Genomic DNA, 18,215 nt, shown 5'->3' with positions numbered 1-18,215 from the left:
TCGCGATAGAAAATAAACCTCAGAGAATAATTTCTATAATAAAGATATGAAGATATGAGTACATGAGAACAGATGAGTAATTTTTCAAATTAACATCAACAAAGCCCCAATTTATATATATATATATATATATATATATATATATATATATATATATATATATATATATATATATATATATATATATATACATATATATAATATATATATATATATATATATATATGAGTTTCCCGATTTGAATCCTTGCGAGAACATCAGACAAATTTTTAACGGTGGTTATCCCCATACACATAGCTGCTGCCAGCAGTTTCGCTCCTTAATATACCTGGGTCTATCCCTGATAACGGTATTGAAGGTATATCGTCCAGCCGGGATTATGGTGGCGTAGCAACAACCCGGGTGTAGAATAATAAAGCAGCAGCAGCCCATGGTTTGCCAGCTAAACTATTCACCAAACGTACGCTATCTAAAAAGAACAACGCATACTCTGGTTGTGGTTTTCGATGTTGTTTGCAAATTTTTAATAAATCACACTAAATTTTTCCTAATGGCCATTTTATCGTTTATTGCAATAAATTATAATCAAAATGAGTATAAAATTTAGAAGTTCTACTCATATTTTTAATGAGAAAAAAAATAAAAAAAACATACAAATATAAATTCTTCGTCATCAACCACCACACTGATGGTTAACCAAATCGAATTAGCACTCAAATTCAGCCTTTGATAACAGCAATTGGACGCAGTTTAATACATTTCTTACTAATACCAGCCGCATGACATGTATCCACAACATCTGTTACATCTTTATACGACTCAGGAGCCTCTTCCATTACCAATTTAGGTGATGCTACGCGTATGGCAATACCCAAATCCTCTAACCTCTCCAAAACATCTTTATAATCCAAATTTCTACGAGATTTGGCACGCGACAAAGCTCGCCCGGCTCCATGACAAGTCGAACCAAATGTTTCTTGCATACCCTTTTCGGTGCCAGTTAAAACATACGAACAAGTGCCCATAGTACCTCCAACCAACACCGGTTGTCCCGTCAATTGATAATCCACTGGTATCAGAGGGTGATGTGGGGGAAAAGCACGTGTTGATCCCTTGCGATGCACCAATAGCTTCTTTTCCTTGCCATCCACAATGTGATTTTCAATCTTTGCAATATTATGCGATACATCGTATATCACGTGCATATCCAAATCATCGGGAGTGGTCTGGAACTGTTTGGCAAAAGCCTGTCGCGTTAAGAAAGTCATAGAGCTGCGATTCACCCAAGCAAAATTCGCTGCGGCTGCCATTGATTTCAGATAGTCTTGACCCTCTTGTGAATTGATGCGAGCACAGGCCAGTTGACGATCGTTGGTGTTGATATTATCTCTCTTCATGGCCTTTTCCATTTGCACCAAAGCATCAGTGGCCACTTGATGACCAAATCCTCTAGAGCCCGAATGAATCATAACACATACTTGACCTTTCTCCTCAATGCCCATCTTGGAGGCGCTCCACTTGTCATAGATTTCATCGACAATTTGTATCTCAGCATAATGGTTGCCGGCACCAAGTGTACCCAGTTGGGGAAGACCACGTTTCTTCGCTCTCATGCTGACCTTAGAGGGGTCTGCGTTCAACATGCGACCATATTCCTCACAATGCTCCTTGTCTTCGGCCCAAACATAGCCTTCCCTTAGACTCCAATCCATGCCCATCTCTAGAGCCTCTTCCAAATCGTGAGCATTCATGGGTATAATACCTTTGGAACCCACACCTACGGGTATATGGTCAAACAAACTTTGAGCCAATTGCTCCTTAACCGGCTGTACATCTTTTTCATAAAGATTGGTTCTCAATAGACGCACACCACAATTGATGTCGAAACCCACACCGCCAGGACTCACAATGGAATTGGGATCGTCCATATCGAAGGCAGCCATATTTCCAATTGCAAAACCATAGCCAGAATGAATATCAGGCAAGCCAATTGACCTGCCCACAATGCCAGGCAGAGCAGCAACATTTGCAATTTGTTTAACTCCAGGCAAGAAACCGCCTACCGCACCGGGGCGACATGAATTCTTCAACTCCTCCAACATTAGCCTTTCCAATTTTTGGTTGACATAAAAGCAGCCCTCCACATTCATATTGGGCTGAAATCCCTTCTTGATACGCCAACAACAATCGCTAACCTTTTCAAGGTATTTCAGTTCCTCGAGATAAGGCCTGACTACCATTTTGTCACTTCTTATTTATTTTACTTATTAAATGCTTAAGGAATTTTCTGAATTTCACAATATATTCTAAAATTTCGCAAATTTCTACTGTAAATGCCGGCTTGAAGAGTTTAATGTATGTATGTATGGTTAATTCAACTTCATTCGCACTACAGGGTGTCCATGTTCGTATAATTAAAATGTGCATAGCTTCATATGTTTTCCAAGTGCATGCAACATTTATGTCGTACGACGTATTCAAAATGTCAGTTGTATAGGTGCTGCTAGTAATAGCTACTTTACACTTAGAGTAGTAGATGTACGCAAGACATATTCATTTGCAGGTACTGGCAGATGCCCAACAACAAAATATTGAGTACACATCTGTCAAAATCAGAGATTGGTGCAACTTCGATTTTGTATATGTAACTAGTTCGCGCCATTTTTCGTTATATGTGTGTGTATAGTTCCTAAATATAATACACACACACATCCAAAACTCATTGACAGATAGTGGACTTCGCTAAAAAAAAATTGTACTCAGATGTTTACGGAACACTACCTGGTAATTGTGTCATGGACGTACACAGCTCTAGCCACATTATGCTGAATCTTTCCCAAGGTGTTGCCACCCAAACAGCTGAAAACAGCCGGCCAGTTATGACGGTATTAATATTTCAGTCCTGTGTTTACATTCACAGCAAACCACCCCATTTTTTGCACGTTTACTTAGGTTGTAATTCTCGTTCTTTCATTTGACCGTACCGTGGTTGTGTTGAGAACAATCCCATTTTGATGACTAGATGGCGGAATGTAACATATGGATTGTGGTTGTTATAATGAGACCACTGTTAATTGTTTCGCCAAGGCGGATTTATAAAGTTGTCAACTGTCGGCCAGGTTTGACGGTCTTAAAATGACAGATTTTTGTTAGCATTCTCTTTGTTGTTATTTTCCTTCGCGCATATTCTCTGCTCATGTACGCACACGTATACACACACGCACATAAATTTTTTGGCAAGATGGCGGATTGCACCATATGATTTGTGGTTGTCGTACACATTAGACCACCTTTAATATTGGACGCTTGAAAGCGTGCACGTGCCACATGCATGCACGCATAAGTGCTGCGCTAGGTGTCTAACTCCCCCTTAAGAATGTTTTATAAGTCATACGGACGATTATAGCGCAATGGGTTGTAAGAAGATCATCGCGCAGAGTTGTTAAAACTTCCGTACTAGCAAAGAATTGTCCAATGATAATCTCGAAGAGTGCTTCGCGAATCATACGGACCATTATAACGCAATGTGTTATAAAGGGTGATTTTTTGAGGTTAGGATTTTCATGCATTAGTATTTGACAGATCACGTGGGATTTCAGACATGGTGTCAAAGAGAAAGATGCTCAGTATGCTTTGACATTTCATCATGAATAGACTTACTAACGAGCAACGCTTGCAAATCATTGAATTTTATTACCAAAATCAGTGTTCGGTTCGAAATGTGTTCAAATTTTGACAAATTTTGTTCAGCGATGAGGCTCATTTCTGGTTGAATGGCTACGTAAATAAGCAAAATTGCCGCATTTGGAGTGAAGAGCAACCAGAAGCCGTTCAAGAACAGCCCATGCATCCCGAAAAATGCACTGTTTGGTGTGGTTTGTACGCTGGTGGAATCATTGGACCGTATTTTTTCAAAGATGCTGTTGGACGCAACGTTACGGTGAATGAACACATTTCGAACCGAACACTGATTTTGGTAATAAAATTCAATGATTTGCAAGCGTTGCTCGTTAGTAAGTCTATTCATGATGAAATGTCAAAGCATACTGAGCATCTTTCTCTTTGACACCATGTCTGAAATCCCACGTGATCTGTCAAATACTAATGCATGAAAATCCTAACCTCAAAAAAATCACCCTTTAGAAGAATCGTTGCGAATATTTGCTAAAACATTCATACAGGCAATGGATTGCCAAATGATGTCGTAGAAGATTGTTTCGCGACTCATACGGAAGACCAATTGCGTAAAAATCTTCCATAAGGCTGTTTTAATCCTGCAAATTTATTTATTTATATATTTATTTGTTTTTTCTGTACAACAAAACAAAAAGGCTTATAAATAACAGTACAGGATTTTAAATATAATTAATAAATAATATAAAAAATCTTTACATCCTAAATATGCGAACAAGCTACTAAGAACGGTGTAAAAAGATAAAGTGTTCTTGAAAAATCTTTCTACATTCCGGCTGAGCGAACAAGGCCAATGAGATGTTGTAGGGGATTTCCGCGATTGGGAAGAATCCCCCTACAAGCTCCAAGGCAAACTATAAGAGCTACACTTTCTAAGTCCAGCTGTGTGAAGAAGCCAAAGGAGGGGTGTAGGGAAACGAACAAGCCAATCATTGGAACTTAAACAAGATAATCATAATGTTTACATTAACGTATGTTGTTCAATATTCATGGGCCAATTTGCATTTGCAGACTCGCGGAGGCAAAAACCGAGGGAGGAGTACTCTCGAGAGGCCAACATGACTTCCGCTCAGGGAAGTCGACAATAGTGGGCCTGGAAGTAGGTCAACGGTTGAACGCTTGTAGCAGACCTATAGTATTATTGGCAACGCTGGACGTTAAGAACGCCTTTAAAAGCCTCAGGTGGTTGAAAGTATTGCGGGCCATTAAAATCAACTTTGAAGTGCCAGAGTATCTTATGAACATCATGAGCGATTTTCAGAAAGACCTAGTGCTCTTCTACACATCCACCGAGGGTATGAGGAGGTATAAAGTAACGTCGAGCGCTCCCATACTTGGGCCCGACCTCTGGAACGTCAGCTACGACGGAATATTGAGGATGGAGATGCCAGTAAACACGTTTATGATCCGATACGAAGACAATGTTGCCGCTGTTATCACAGCTAGAAATACGGACAAGGCGCAACGAAGACTACAGCAGATCATGATCAGAACTAGACATAGGTTGGCATCCCATCGGCAACAGCTTAGAGCTGGCAAATTATCAATGGCACAATCGGTATTTAATTTTTTGACTGAATATCGATTGATATATTTTCGATTGGTACTATCGCAAGTGTTAAATTTTTTGCAAAACTAAACAAAAATAAGCAATCCGACACTGAATGTATTCTTTAAGACATATTGCGTCCATAGAGGGCGCAATTTTCATCCGATTAGGCTAACATTTTGTACAATGATTTCTCTCATGACTTCCAATTGACTTTATTTACCTTGGTTTTATTTGGTCTGTGCATAGATTTTGCTTCTATATAAATCAATCTCCTGATTTTTACTTCTCATTTTCGTCTGAAATAAAAGTGATGGGAAATTAACGATAGTATCGATATTTATTATTAAAACTATCGAAAATATCAAATGTTGCGATTATCGGTAGTTTGCCAGCTCTACTACAGCTGGCAATGCATAAGACTGAGCTACCCCAGCTCACAAGGAAACACATCCCCACAGAAATATATAAGCGGATTGAGGACGTCGTTTTGCTCACTAGAAGGTACGTAAAATACCTACCTTTAAGCTCATCCCTGATATACGACCAGGATTCACTGAATAAGGTTAAGCCAAGCGATCAGCCGATATACTTTTTTTTTAATATTTGGCAGTACTTGGCATTGAGGATGTCAACTTGTTCTCTTTTTACATTCATTCTTTGTTTACGTTTTCTCCTATATGATGACATTTTCAATCGTCAGATTTGACATCCATAATGATGTTTATGGGGCCTATCCACTTTGTGTTTTTGCATGTGACCTAACCTTCTATTAGTGAATCCTGATATGGATCGGATCGGTAGAACGCAAGCAATATTTGAACAAGTACCTACATAGAATGGGGAAAAGCAGTTCACCATACTTCATCTACGAAGAGGAAGGGGTGTTGGATGATGAAGAGCACACGGTCTTCCAGTGTCACAGGTGACCCGACTAGAAGAGTAGATCGGTGAAATAAGAGTGGAAAACCTAACAACGAAGGGAGGGTAGTTGTGCCAAATTTTGTTGAAGAGTTGAAGAGTTACTCAGGTCAATGAAAAGAGACCTTAATGCGACATCAATGATATAGCAACTGCTATATGGGGAGGGCACCTGGAGGTAAGAATATAAAGACGTATGGCGTAAGAGCCACAAGGGGATCCATCTTAAATTAATGCGAAAGTGGTGCCAAGGTTTACATATTCCGAGAGATAAGGTGGGAGGCCACCGTAGCGCAGAGGTTATCATGTCCGCATATGACGCTGAACGCCTGGAAACTCCAGGATTCACTAAATAAGGTTAAGACAAGCGATCAGACGTCTTCCATTTCTTTTTTTTTCATTTTTGGCCCTACTTGGCATTGAGAAGGTCAACTTGATCTCTTTTTTACTTTCATTCTTCGTTTACGATTTTTTATATTGGATGACATTTTCAATCGGCAGATTTGACATCCTTAATGAAGTTCCAGGGACCTGTCCACTTTATGTTTTCGCAAGAGACCTAACCTTCTATTAGTGAATCCTGACGTTCATTGTGCGTTTACGTTTTCTCTTATTTGTGACATTTTCGAGCGGCATATTTTGACAACCACAATGATCATGAGAACCTTTACACTTTTTGTATTCGACAAGTGATGGTACCTATTGTTAACGTATCCTGACGTTCATTGTGCGTTTACGTTTTCTCTTATTTGTGACATTTTCGAGCGGCATATTTTGACAACCACAATGATCATGAGAACCTTTACACTTTTTGTATTCGACAAGTGATGGTACCTATTGTTAACGTATCCCGCTAATCCAAAGCTTACCTTTCAATATAAACCGTTTAAAAAATAGGCAACTCAAAATTGTTATTTAGCATTCCGATTACAAATGGTGTATCATTTTCATACTTTATTGATTTTTTCTTCACAATTGTTGCTGTTGTTTATTATTATATTTTCTTTTCTTGGGTTTTTTGTTTTTTTTTTTTTGATATATTCGTGTTTTATGTTGTATTACGAAATGAATTTCACACATTTAATATATATGGGAGGAGAGGGAATTTTTGGGTATGCAGAGCCGTTTTAATTGCGCAAACCTAAAATTACACCCTCTAACTTGTAAGAGTTTAAAAAAGTACCACAACAGGGTGTTTTTGTTAGTTGATAATAAAATAAACAGACTAGAATAAGAACAACTAATTGTTTACTATAGTTTGAGGACAGGCGGCATATAGTTTGGGGACAAATGGGAGTTGTAGTTTGAGGACAAAAGGCGGTTTGATTTTAAGCATATATAGCGAATGTAGTTTAGGGACCTATCTTGGGGACTGAATTTAAAAAAATTGACAATTTTGAGAAACATTGAAGGCAGTAGTTTTGGAGAGATCTGGATTTCGGAGTTTAAACAAAATGTCAGATATTTGGATAGAAGGCAGAGAGTAGAAGTTTTTTTTTTCTTTTGGGAGATTTGAAGAATAAGGCTTATAGTCTTTTGTTTAAATTTATTTAAAAGGTATATGTGTATGTGTACGATAGTTTATTTCTAGAAGGTTTTTGTTTTGTATATTTGGTTTAATGCAAAAGCGTTTCACTAAATTTAAGGATTTGTGAATAATGCGTTTGGTTCATTTATTTTGAAAATTTAAAGATTATATATTTCAACAATTATATTGTTTTTGGGGTTTTAATAAATCCTTTTATACTTTTTATTTTAGTTTACCACGAAGCAAAAACAAATATGATTAAGCTCAAATGTGTAGTAAAAAGTAGTAAACTGTCTTTTATTAAGACAAAACTAAAATTAGTTTACTTAGCTAGGCGTCTTCAGGCTCCCCCTTCAATGAGATTGAAAGGAAATTCTCCAAGCAAATTATACTAAGTTTTGAGGAAGTAAATAAAAATATGAAGTTTTTGGGGATTTGTTATACGGCTGTAGAGTCGTTCCTAGGTTTTTGTTTTAAATTTATTATTATATTTTGTTTTATTTTTTTATCGTATATATCATTATTTTATACCCACTTTTCAATGTTTATTACCTTTTACACTTCAGTTTGTTTTATTTAAATATAAGATTAAATAGACAAAATATTAAATTTATTTAATTTTTTTTTAATTTTATGATTTCTTAATATAATCTATATTTGTATTACATATCATACTTTCCTTGAAGTATAAAAAACTAAAAATATATATATTTTTTTCATTATAAGTCAAGTTTTTTCTTTCAAATATGTATGTATACAAAAGTTCCCACTTTTCTTTTGCAACGTTCTGTTTATTTCATATGAGAAAAACCAAAAATGTATGTAAGTATAATAATATGAAGAACATTTGAAAACAGTAATTTAAAATTTATTAGACTGGTTATAGGCTTTTGTTGTTCTTGTAATAGTTAAGACGGAAACAGAATGAGCGTTGCGTTGAAAAAGTGCAACTCTGGACACAAAAGCAACGCGCATAAGTTTAATAATTTTTAACTTTGACGCCTAAAACACTATTTCACTTATGGGAACACAGAATGACGCTGGATTTCAGTCGTCAAAGTTGACAATTCTTTAACTTTTCGCGTTGCTTTTGTGGAAATTGTTCGCAAAGTTAAATTTTTTCATCACAGCGCACAAAACTTAAGTTATGTAATTTCTTTGACGCCTAAAAACACTATTTCACTCATGGCAACACAGAATGATGCTCAATTTCAGTCGTCAAATTTGAAAATTCTTTAACTTTTCGCATCGCTTTTGTAAAATTTGTTTGCAACGTTACATTTTATGAACGCAGCGCAAAAGTTAAAGGATTTTTAACTTTGACGACTCAAATCGAGTATCATTCTGTTTAGGCTGAAATAAAAAGAGCGTGTTGAGCTTTGTTTGACTTTTCGCGTTGCTTTTGTTTGCAGATGAGCATCTTTTCAATGCAATGTATAAAGGTAACGCGCAAAATTTAAAGAATTTTCAACTAACGACTGAAATCGACCGTCACTCTTTATAGACCAACACAAAATGGGCGCGTTGAGCTTTAGATTTTTAGCGTTGCGTCCAAAAAATGCAACTCTGCAAAAAATTTTTTTAAAAAAGTAAAATTTAGTAATTTTTTAACTTTGGCGCCTAAAAACACTTTTACACGTATGGCAACACAGAATGACGCTTGATTTCAGACGTCAAAATTGAATTGAGGAAACTTGGTTATATTCCTTTAAGGACCATATGACCCTTCGAATTGAGTCGTATCTATCTAACGTCTATTAAGGATCACGGCTGAAGTGGTAATTTTTTCGCGTCAGGTTAGAGAAGAGCATCCCCTGCTTCATTTAAAAATCTATTGTATGCAATGCCAATTCGTCCGCAAATCTATCTCTAACGTCTTCTGATCGCAAAATAGGCAAAATAGCCTGTTATTGCGTAATTTCCTAGTTGTGTTTGCAAATTTGTATGCTGCCGACATCACACGCAGCCGCAGCCCATGACTTTCATTCATATAGTGGCACAGATTTTACGTTGGAGTATAATATGCTGGGAGGCCACCGTAGCACAGAGGTAAGCATGTCCGCCTATGACGCTGAACGCCCGGGTTCGAATTCTGGCGAGAAAAACAAAAATGTTTTTTGGTGTGCTGGCGTTAGGTCGGCTTAGGTTGATTTCTTTTCTTCACAAGCGACCAGACTTGAATAATTTGATATCTAACTTGTAGAAGTCCTATAGCTACGAAATTCAATATTTATCTGGTACCATGGGTGTTAAAAGTCCCTAAGGCTTGGGTTCTAGGCTGACAATGGTGAGGTTTCAAATGAAAGCATCGTGTTCGAAGTGGTTTGAACGAAAATCGTAAGTAGAGGAACCATGGCCCATAGATTACAAGGAGTTGTAGATAGTACTCAACTCTTAACCTATAAGCGAATACGCCTAAATTCGTGAAATCTAATTGGTACTGGTATGTAGGTTACTGCATATTGGGGCTAGCCTTGGCAGATGGTCGGGATTGTCCCGACTTTCTGTGCCTATCCCGACTATTCGAGAAAAATATGAGAAAATCTCGACTAGAACGAATCAGAAGTTTACATATATGTTTATTTCATAATAAAGAGGATGATATGCCTTTAATAATGAAAAATAAATCAGCCAAATGGACCCCAAGACCACACGACCCATGGTAGCCTCATTAGCACAATAACAAAAATCTACCCCCTACGAAGTTTCGGAAATAAAATTTGTTTTACAACTTAACTATAGATCCTGACTTTTGTATTATGTGAGATGTCACTGAATCTCCTGCTAACTTTGTTGAGCTTAAGAAAGGCGCTTCTAGCCTTGTTGATACGTACGCGGATGTCTGTCTGTCTCTGATCCTACGTCCTTTATTATTTTTGCTGCCAAGATAGGAGACTTTGTCAACATCTTCCATGATATGGTCGTTTATAGTGAGCGGTGTTACCTTAAAAAATCATTAATCACCTCTCGATAGCGCAATCCTTTCTCCACAACTGTTGATTCAAACTCATTTTCGAAAAAGTAAGGTTCAATGACCCCGGTGGACCATACACCGCGACTGTATTTTAATCATTCCAATGCATTGTTGAAGCTTGTATCTTTCTGCTTTTAATAATGGCGTATCTTCTTATTCTTTAATAATGGTGTTTCTTCTTATTAAATGTTAAAGAGTAAAAGCTTCAAAAGTGACAGATACCGAAATATCGGGTGACTCAAACTTACACCTTTTGTTGGAAAACCTGCAATTAATTTTTTGATGCACATGACTGAATAATAGGAGGTTAAGTCAATGGCCAAATACAGAAAGTGAAAGGCTCCCTGAACATCAAGGATGTCAAAATGTGCCGATTAAAATTGGCACAATTAGGAAAAAAAGCACAAACACGGAATGAATGTAAAAAAAGAACAAGTAGACATCCTCAATGGAAAATATTGTCAAGAATTCAAAAAAAATTATTTCGGCTGATCGCTTTCCGCATCCATATTTAAGGTGCTATCACACTATATGTGCTTGTCTTATGACATTTCACATTTGCAATTCGTCATATATGTCAAAATTGTCAATTTTTCTATTAATCATTTTTACTCACACTTGTGTATGCTATTTTCTTATGAAAAAAAAACAAAAATATGTTTACAGCTGATTTCGCAATGCTTCCGTCAAAAAGAAAAGAGCACGCTCTAATAAAAAAAAATAACATGTGACATTTTGAAAAGTGATTTTCATATTTAGTTTCATTCGCATTACACTATGTGTACAAATGCAAAAAATGGCATGTCATAAGACAAGCGCATATATTTTGATAGCAGCTTTAGCGAATCCTGCATGAACGGCAGTATGCACCTCTGGCGGAATTTTCGTTACCATAAAAAATGCATTAACATATCCTAAGTGAAATTTTCGTTAGTGATACTGTTACCGAAAATATCGATTGAAGGTACGCAGCTCAAATGAAATTTTCTTTGCGTAACAGGGTGACATAATAGGCATTGACGAATTTTTTCTTGCATGTTTTGATGGATCGAGCAATTTCAGGCTGCGCATGATAAGTTGACTTGGCACCTGCCTTGCCTATGTTAATTCTTCGCTGTCTTGCCCTTTGTTGGTTTTATGTCGTTGCCATGTGGTGATGTTGGTCATCCATGAGGTTTGCAGTCCTGATTGATTTGGTCTCCAACGGGAAGAAGTTCTATGACTACAAAGTTTATTTACTTTGTACATGTATTTTGTTAACCAAAAATGATTAAAATTGGGCCAAATTTATAAATGGACGTTTGCTGCCATCTATTCTACACATCTATTTTTCAGTGGCGACATAAATGTCTTGACTGCCAACGAAAATTTCGCTAGAGGTGCATACTCTCCCTCTAGGCTGTCAAATTTCTGTATACTGTCAAATTGACATTCATGTTTTTATTGATATTGGAAAATTTCATCAGCTGGGCTGGTGACTTGAGCTTGTATAACTTTGCCCTCGTTTATTCATGCGTGTGTCTGTCTATTTGCTGTGAGCTTACTACTGTTTTCACAAATAACGGATATATTTCATTCAGTTTCATTGGAGATTAGATCGATGATTTGTTTTAGCCCCATAAATTAGTGCTATATATGGGTCGCATCTCTGGTACTGAATTGAATTTTTGCATATGTCATTATTTTGGAAAATCGCGACTTATACCTACCAGTCCCGATCTATAGTTTCCCGAATTCTTTCACCCATGGTCTCTGGGGCCTCGCAGGTTTAGCCCGTGAAGTATCTGCATTAAACTCCAACATTGGAGAGATTCTTGAGCTCATAAAAGAAATTCATATGGGTATATAGTTGATAGCTTATAAATAAATAGGTTTTGTAAAATATTAAAAAGTACTGGGTATTCATATAAGCTGAGCTCAGCCGTACTTTAGGTCTACCGATTTGACATTTATATAATTACAATCAAATAATCGAATTTTAACTATAATTTTCCTTTAGACAATTTAGCTTTAAATATTTTTTTTATTCATTTTGAAAACTGTTCTAAATTTTCATTGTCTTATATATAAAGTGGGAACCTATGTATACTTATTTATTATTGTTTTCGTTATATATCGTCTTTTGTTTTTTATAGACAAAATGAAATAAAACCCATATGATTTGTTTTTTGTTTAAATAATGTTTTTATTGATTTTTTTGAAGCATTTTATGGTTTTTATTAAAAAAAGAACTTACACGTCGATACATATTAAAAAAAATTAAAAATGGAAATTATATTTCAATGAAACTTACATATACATATGTATATAAGTAAATTACTGAAAAGAAATGTTGTTTTTAATTATATAAATCATATGAAGGTTTATAAACTTGTAAGCATATCATCTCCTTGAAGCAGCCAGGCTTTGGTTGGGAGGAAAAGGTTCAGAAGAGACATTACAGTGTTCGGTTAAAAAAAATAATATTTATAATAATACTTGGAAATTCACATTTTTTTAATAAAAATAAATGAAAATGAGAAAAAAATTAGGAGGGGAAAAACAAAAACTCAAACTTAAACATTTACATTATGAATATTATTAAGCATAACAACGACCTTACACATGTTGACGATGATGTTGATGTTTAATCGCTCTTCGGTGTAGCCCATGTGGTTAATAATTTATAATCTCTGAAACACCCTGTCATATCAGTTGTTGAACAACTCTGTGAAATGTTGGGTGTTGATACGTTATGGGGTTTTTTATTGTGTATGTAAGTGTTTGGGGTGTTGTGTTATTGTGTTTTGCTAAGTGGGTGTTGTTATACGCTTAATGAATCAATCAATCAATCAATTTTTGCTCTCAATAAAACGAATTAAAATAATGAAAATTTTGATTGGTTGTTTTTAGAACTATGGTTAGAATATGTTGTTTTAACAGAAATAGTGCAAAAATATAAAGTTTTAATACTAAGTCTATTAAATCATTTGCATATCAGCGAACATGTGTTGCTGTGGGTTTTGTTAATGCTGTTGCTGCTGCTGCCGCTGTTTTTGTTGTTGTCTTAAACGTTTTGAGATGGGACTAGGGCAGGGTAAGTTCCATATTTAAGCAGAGTTTTTGTTTTTGGTTATAAGATCATCTTACTGTAGATGTCGCTGTTGTTGTTTTTGTGGTTTTGGATGATGCTATATTTGAAATATCAGCTTTTGGGTTTTTTTCATTCTTGTTTAATATTTAATGAGTTTCTCTTGCTGCTGCTTTTTGTTTTGCTTGGTTTTTCTTCTTCTTCTTGTAATAATAATTTGTTAATGAAAAATATAATTAGTATTTGTTGTTGTTTTTTGTTTGTGTAATAATTAATAGTAAAGATAGAGAGGGGGGATTATATGCGTTTTGTTATTGTTTTACCATGTTCTTGAATTTTTTTTTTGTTTTTGAAAATTTCTTCTTTTCTTTTGAGTATATAGTTTAGAAATTGTTTTTTTTTATTATTATTATTTTGTTTTTAATAATTAAACGGAAATTTTCATTATTAGCAGTTGTTTATGAGTTTTATTCCATGTTCTTCTGTTGTTTGTGTGTGTTTGTTTTGTTTTTTCTGTTAATGCGCGTTTTGAAAAATCTTTATATGGGTGATTTCCCAAAACGAAATTTGATCATCATCTCTAATGTTGTAGTATTTTTCTTATGTTTTTTTTTTAATTATTTGAAGCAGTTTTCTTTTTTTGTAGTGCTGTGTTGTTGTTAGTTGTTTTAATAATCACTTATTCCTTCATCTCCATCATCTTGCCATTATTACTGTTGAGTAGTATTGTGTTGTAATTGCTGTTGCATTATTCGTTCCAAATTCTTCTAGCCAGATGAGGCAATGGGTGCTGAGTTATCCTCGCTTAATGGCTGTTGGGCTGCTGCCTTGTTTTGACGTACCAATTCAGCACGGCGCTCCTACATAAAGGTGGAAAAAAGGAAAAGAAACAATAATAAAAGAGACAAAAAAATGTTTTAAAATATTTTTAATTAAGGAAGATAGTTTCATTGTCGGTATTTCCGTTTAAAATTTATCGTGCGAAAATAATAAATGTTTTGGGGTTACCACATTTGTTTATAAATATAACAAACATATAACGGCTGTTCTTAGTCTCACACAAGGTACACTTAAAGAAGGTAGGACTCATGGCCAAACTATATAAGAAAAAGTGGCAATCCTGAATAGATTCAGGATTGTAGGTATTTGTGTTTATGTTATTGTTGTGGCTCTTCTAGCTCTTATAAGTGACCAAAATTCTCTGGTTAACTTTTCCAAAGACTATAAAAGGGCCGCATGGCATTATATGTACAATAATTATATGGTCATAGTATGCCATAACGGGGCAGCACGATCATAACTGATTATCTTGGTTGCTTTTTACCGCCTTAAGATTGGTTTGATCAAGATGCTCTCTAGTTGACGAAAATACCACTCGGATTCCCTGAATGATGGTTGAGTGGCCGATTCAATCAAAAGTGGATGAATGACTGATGTGAAAGCAGCAGACAATACATTAAGGAGCTCTTCTCTTTGCCGCGAAAGACCATCAGAAAAAAATTAAGAAGTAATGAAAATTTGGTGAAATTTGTGAATCTGGGCCTGTAGCTGGGGTTGCAGCCTCTAAGAAGAGGTTTCGCCTAGCGGCACGCTGTTTGGTCTCGGCTATAAAATAGTTATTATTTAATTTAAAAACTTGAATCGGACAGCTCTCAATTGATGTGAGAAGTCTACATACACGTCGCAAAAGAAATGTAAGTCTGGAATTCCGTGCTACTTACAAAATTGGTAATGACGCCGACATGGGAGTGAAAGCAGAGACAACGGAGGACATGTTGAGGTCTTTGGTAAAAATGCATTTTCCACAGGATACGAAGGAACTCACAGAGACATCGGAATTTTGGAATAATGAGGTTGATCAAAGGCTTATTTCGGAATTTATGGTAAAGGGAGCCTTGAGAAGCTCCCAACCGTTTAGGACAGACACCGGAATTTTGGAATAATGAGGTTGATCGAAGGCTTATTACCGAATTTATAAAAAAGGGAACCTTGACAAGCTTGCAATCATTTAACTCATCCAGACCTGATTGAATATTTCCGGCGTTACTTTCTGTAGTAACGAGGCCGACTATCTGGCCACTATTTTCACAACTTGCATATACTCCCAAAAGCCTGGCAGGAGACAAGGGTGGTATTTATACCCAGGCCTACAAACCTATAAGCCCTACGTCCTTTCTACTCAAAACCATGGAACGTATTGTGGGTTCCATGATAAAGAGTAGGACATACATACAGGACATACGAACTGCTCAAATACAAACAGCATGCCTATGTCAAGGGAAGCCGGTGAAGACTGGCTTGCGAGAGGTTGTGTATAAAATAGAAGAATCCTTCGATGCCAAGACGTACACATTGCCGTTATGCATTGAAATCAAGAGGGTTTTAACAATGTGTGGACTGACACACTGATCCAATTTTTAGACCAGTGCCGTGTGGACCAGGTCCTTAGAGACTGGATAAACCATCTGCCAAGAAACAGGTGGATAAATTGTGGGCCCATGACATAAATATAAGGGAGAAGGTCGCAGAAGGCATTCCCAAGCGGGGCATTTTATCGCCACTTCTATGGGTGACCACTATTAAAGATGCTGTCTGTTCCAGTGTTACATGCGAAACGGTCAGTTGAATGACGAAAAACCTATGGAGAGATTCGGATCGCATGTAGCGAGTACCTCTCTCACCTTATGCCGGACTCCGTAATCAATGGTATCGGCTAAAAATCTACCCTGTGTTACTTGTTTTAATTCAATCTCAGAATCGTTTTCGCACTACTTCCAGGTGGACCTCATATCTGGTGATTTTCCATATCATCTTCCTTGTATCTGCGTCTAGACCTCCGCATTAATACCCTACGTTCGTTCTTAACTCGGACTGCGTCGAGCCATCGACCGGGTTAACCAAGTTTGTTGAAGGCAGTCCTGTGGCTCTTACTCCACTACGACCCGGCAACCAAACAATGCATATCATGCCATCGTCAGAGATGGCGTTAATCTTCTTCTTACACTCCAAGACTGTTTGTGACCATACCGTCCTGATTGCCAGTTTACTGTCCGTAAGGATGTTTACACTCGACCCCCTCGCGTTAACACCACACCAACTCACACATTCCGTGATTGCCCGGATCTCCGCCTGCGGGACCGTATTATGGTCAGGCAGTCGTAAACCAATCTGAGTCCCTGGGTTCTCAATACCCCATGCCCACTCTTTCCTTTAGCTTTGATCCATCTGTTTAGCTTGATTTTCCAGTCGGCAATACCAGAGTTCCGTCAATCCACTGCGTCGTTGGCAGCAGTTCCTCGCACTGGACCTCAAATGTCGCTTAAAGTATACTATGGGAAACCTCTTCCATTTCTTCCAGGTTTCCTATTGTCGCCCCGATTATACCCCGGTAGTTTGATCTGCCCCTATCCTCTTTTCATTCTCCCATCGCATTAAGTCGCATAGCTGCAGTGTCTGCCTCACACTTAATTGTGTGTCTCTGTGTCGGATATCTAGAATAGTCTCCAGTACCTTAGTGGGCGTGGTTCTCATTAATGTTGTTGTATTATTCTTATGGTGGACTCCACCGCAGTCCACCAAACTACTGAGGCGTAAAGCATTGGTCGAACCACGTTTCTGTAGACCAATACTTACTTTCGTGACATTTGTAAGGCATCCATCCATAAAAAACTTCTCTAGGGATAGGTTTCGCTCAACGGTACAATATTTGGTCTAGGCTGTAAAAGAGTTCCCTTTTAATTGAGCCCAAAACTTGAATCGGTCAATCAATCAATTGATATGCCAGAAGTTTCTTCATTGAACAATTAGCAGGAAACAATGAGATTGTCCAATGATGATAATGACAATTAAAGGTCTTTTCAGACTTGACAGGGTCCCAAAACCAGAACTGAATTGGGATTTGGGGTTCTTTTCATCAGTTGGGAAGCTGGTCTTTTATTTTAATGTACCTTGAACTAAAACATCAGGCTGAAGTATAGCATCTCACCTGAGAAGTGTTTTTTCTCGTTACAGTTAAACATTTCTCTTCCCCTATATTGTATTGGTATATTATACGTGTGTGTTTATCGGTGAGAGCAAGAACATGTAATTATTTGTTTTTTGTTAAGTTAATGTGCAATGAGACCAAAAACAGATCAAATGTAAAGCAGAACATATAGCCGGATACATTTTAAACGGAGATGTCGAAAGTGATCCTTATCATATGAGACATATAGAATTTTTTAGGAGAAATCTGTTGATAAAAAGTGTTTGGAGCGTCAGCTGATGCGAAAACAAGCGCAAAAATAACAAAAAATTTACATATACGCAAAAAATATAAACAGTTGTGAACAGTGTTGGGCAGCGTCGCTCACTAAAGTACAAGGAATAAATTTTTTCAGTTAGTTTACTAATACTATCTAGGATTTTTATCTCTATTTCGAGCTCTTATCGATTTCATCGACTATTTTTTAAACTTTGGTGTTTTTGTATCATACGTGAT

The 18,215-nt window shown here is 36.7% G+C and overlaps 2 protein-coding genes across 6 annotated transcripts in view; both read right to left on the bottom strand.

Annotated features, from left to right (window-relative positions):
- Positions 1-541: 541 nt before the first annotated feature.
- On the bottom strand, positions 542-2,396 carry LOC106092390 (RNA-splicing ligase RtcB homolog). The gene has a single exon (XM_013259236.2). It carries the CDS (start codon positions 2,238-2,240, stop codon positions 720-722), a length of 1,521 nt encoding a protein of 506 aa, XP_013114690.1. The 5' UTR covers positions 2,241-2,396; the 3' UTR covers positions 542-719.
- Positions 2,397-12,829: 10,433 nt separating this feature from the next.
- LOC106092455 (stathmin) overlaps positions 12,830-18,215 on the bottom strand; it is a 426,400-nt gene continuing 421,014 nt past the window's right edge. For all 5 annotated transcript variants that reach the window (XM_013259348.2, XM_013259341.2, XM_013259366.2 and 2 more), the window contains one exon: positions 12,830-14,595. In XM_013259348.2, coding sequence (XP_013114802.1) covers positions 14,503-14,595 — 93 coding nt within the window. In that variant the 3' untranslated portion in view covers positions 12,830-14,502. The remainder of the gene's footprint in view (positions 14,596-18,215) is intronic.

This window comes from Stomoxys calcitrans, chromosome 3 (genome assembly GCF_963082655.1).
Source record: "Stomoxys calcitrans chromosome 3, idStoCalc2.1, whole genome shotgun sequence".
NCBI lineage: Eukaryota > Metazoa > Arthropoda > Insecta > Diptera > Muscidae > Stomoxys > Stomoxys calcitrans.
The sequence above is the reverse complement of the archived record's forward strand: the minus strand, read 5'-3'. Positions and strand labels throughout refer to the sequence as shown.

Bases quoted from the DNA above. Each gene is read 5' to 3' on its own strand.
- LOC106092390 (XM_013259236.2), bottom strand. From the start codon at position 2,240: ATGGTAGTCAGGCCTTATCTCGAGGAACTGAAATACCTTGAAAAGGTT.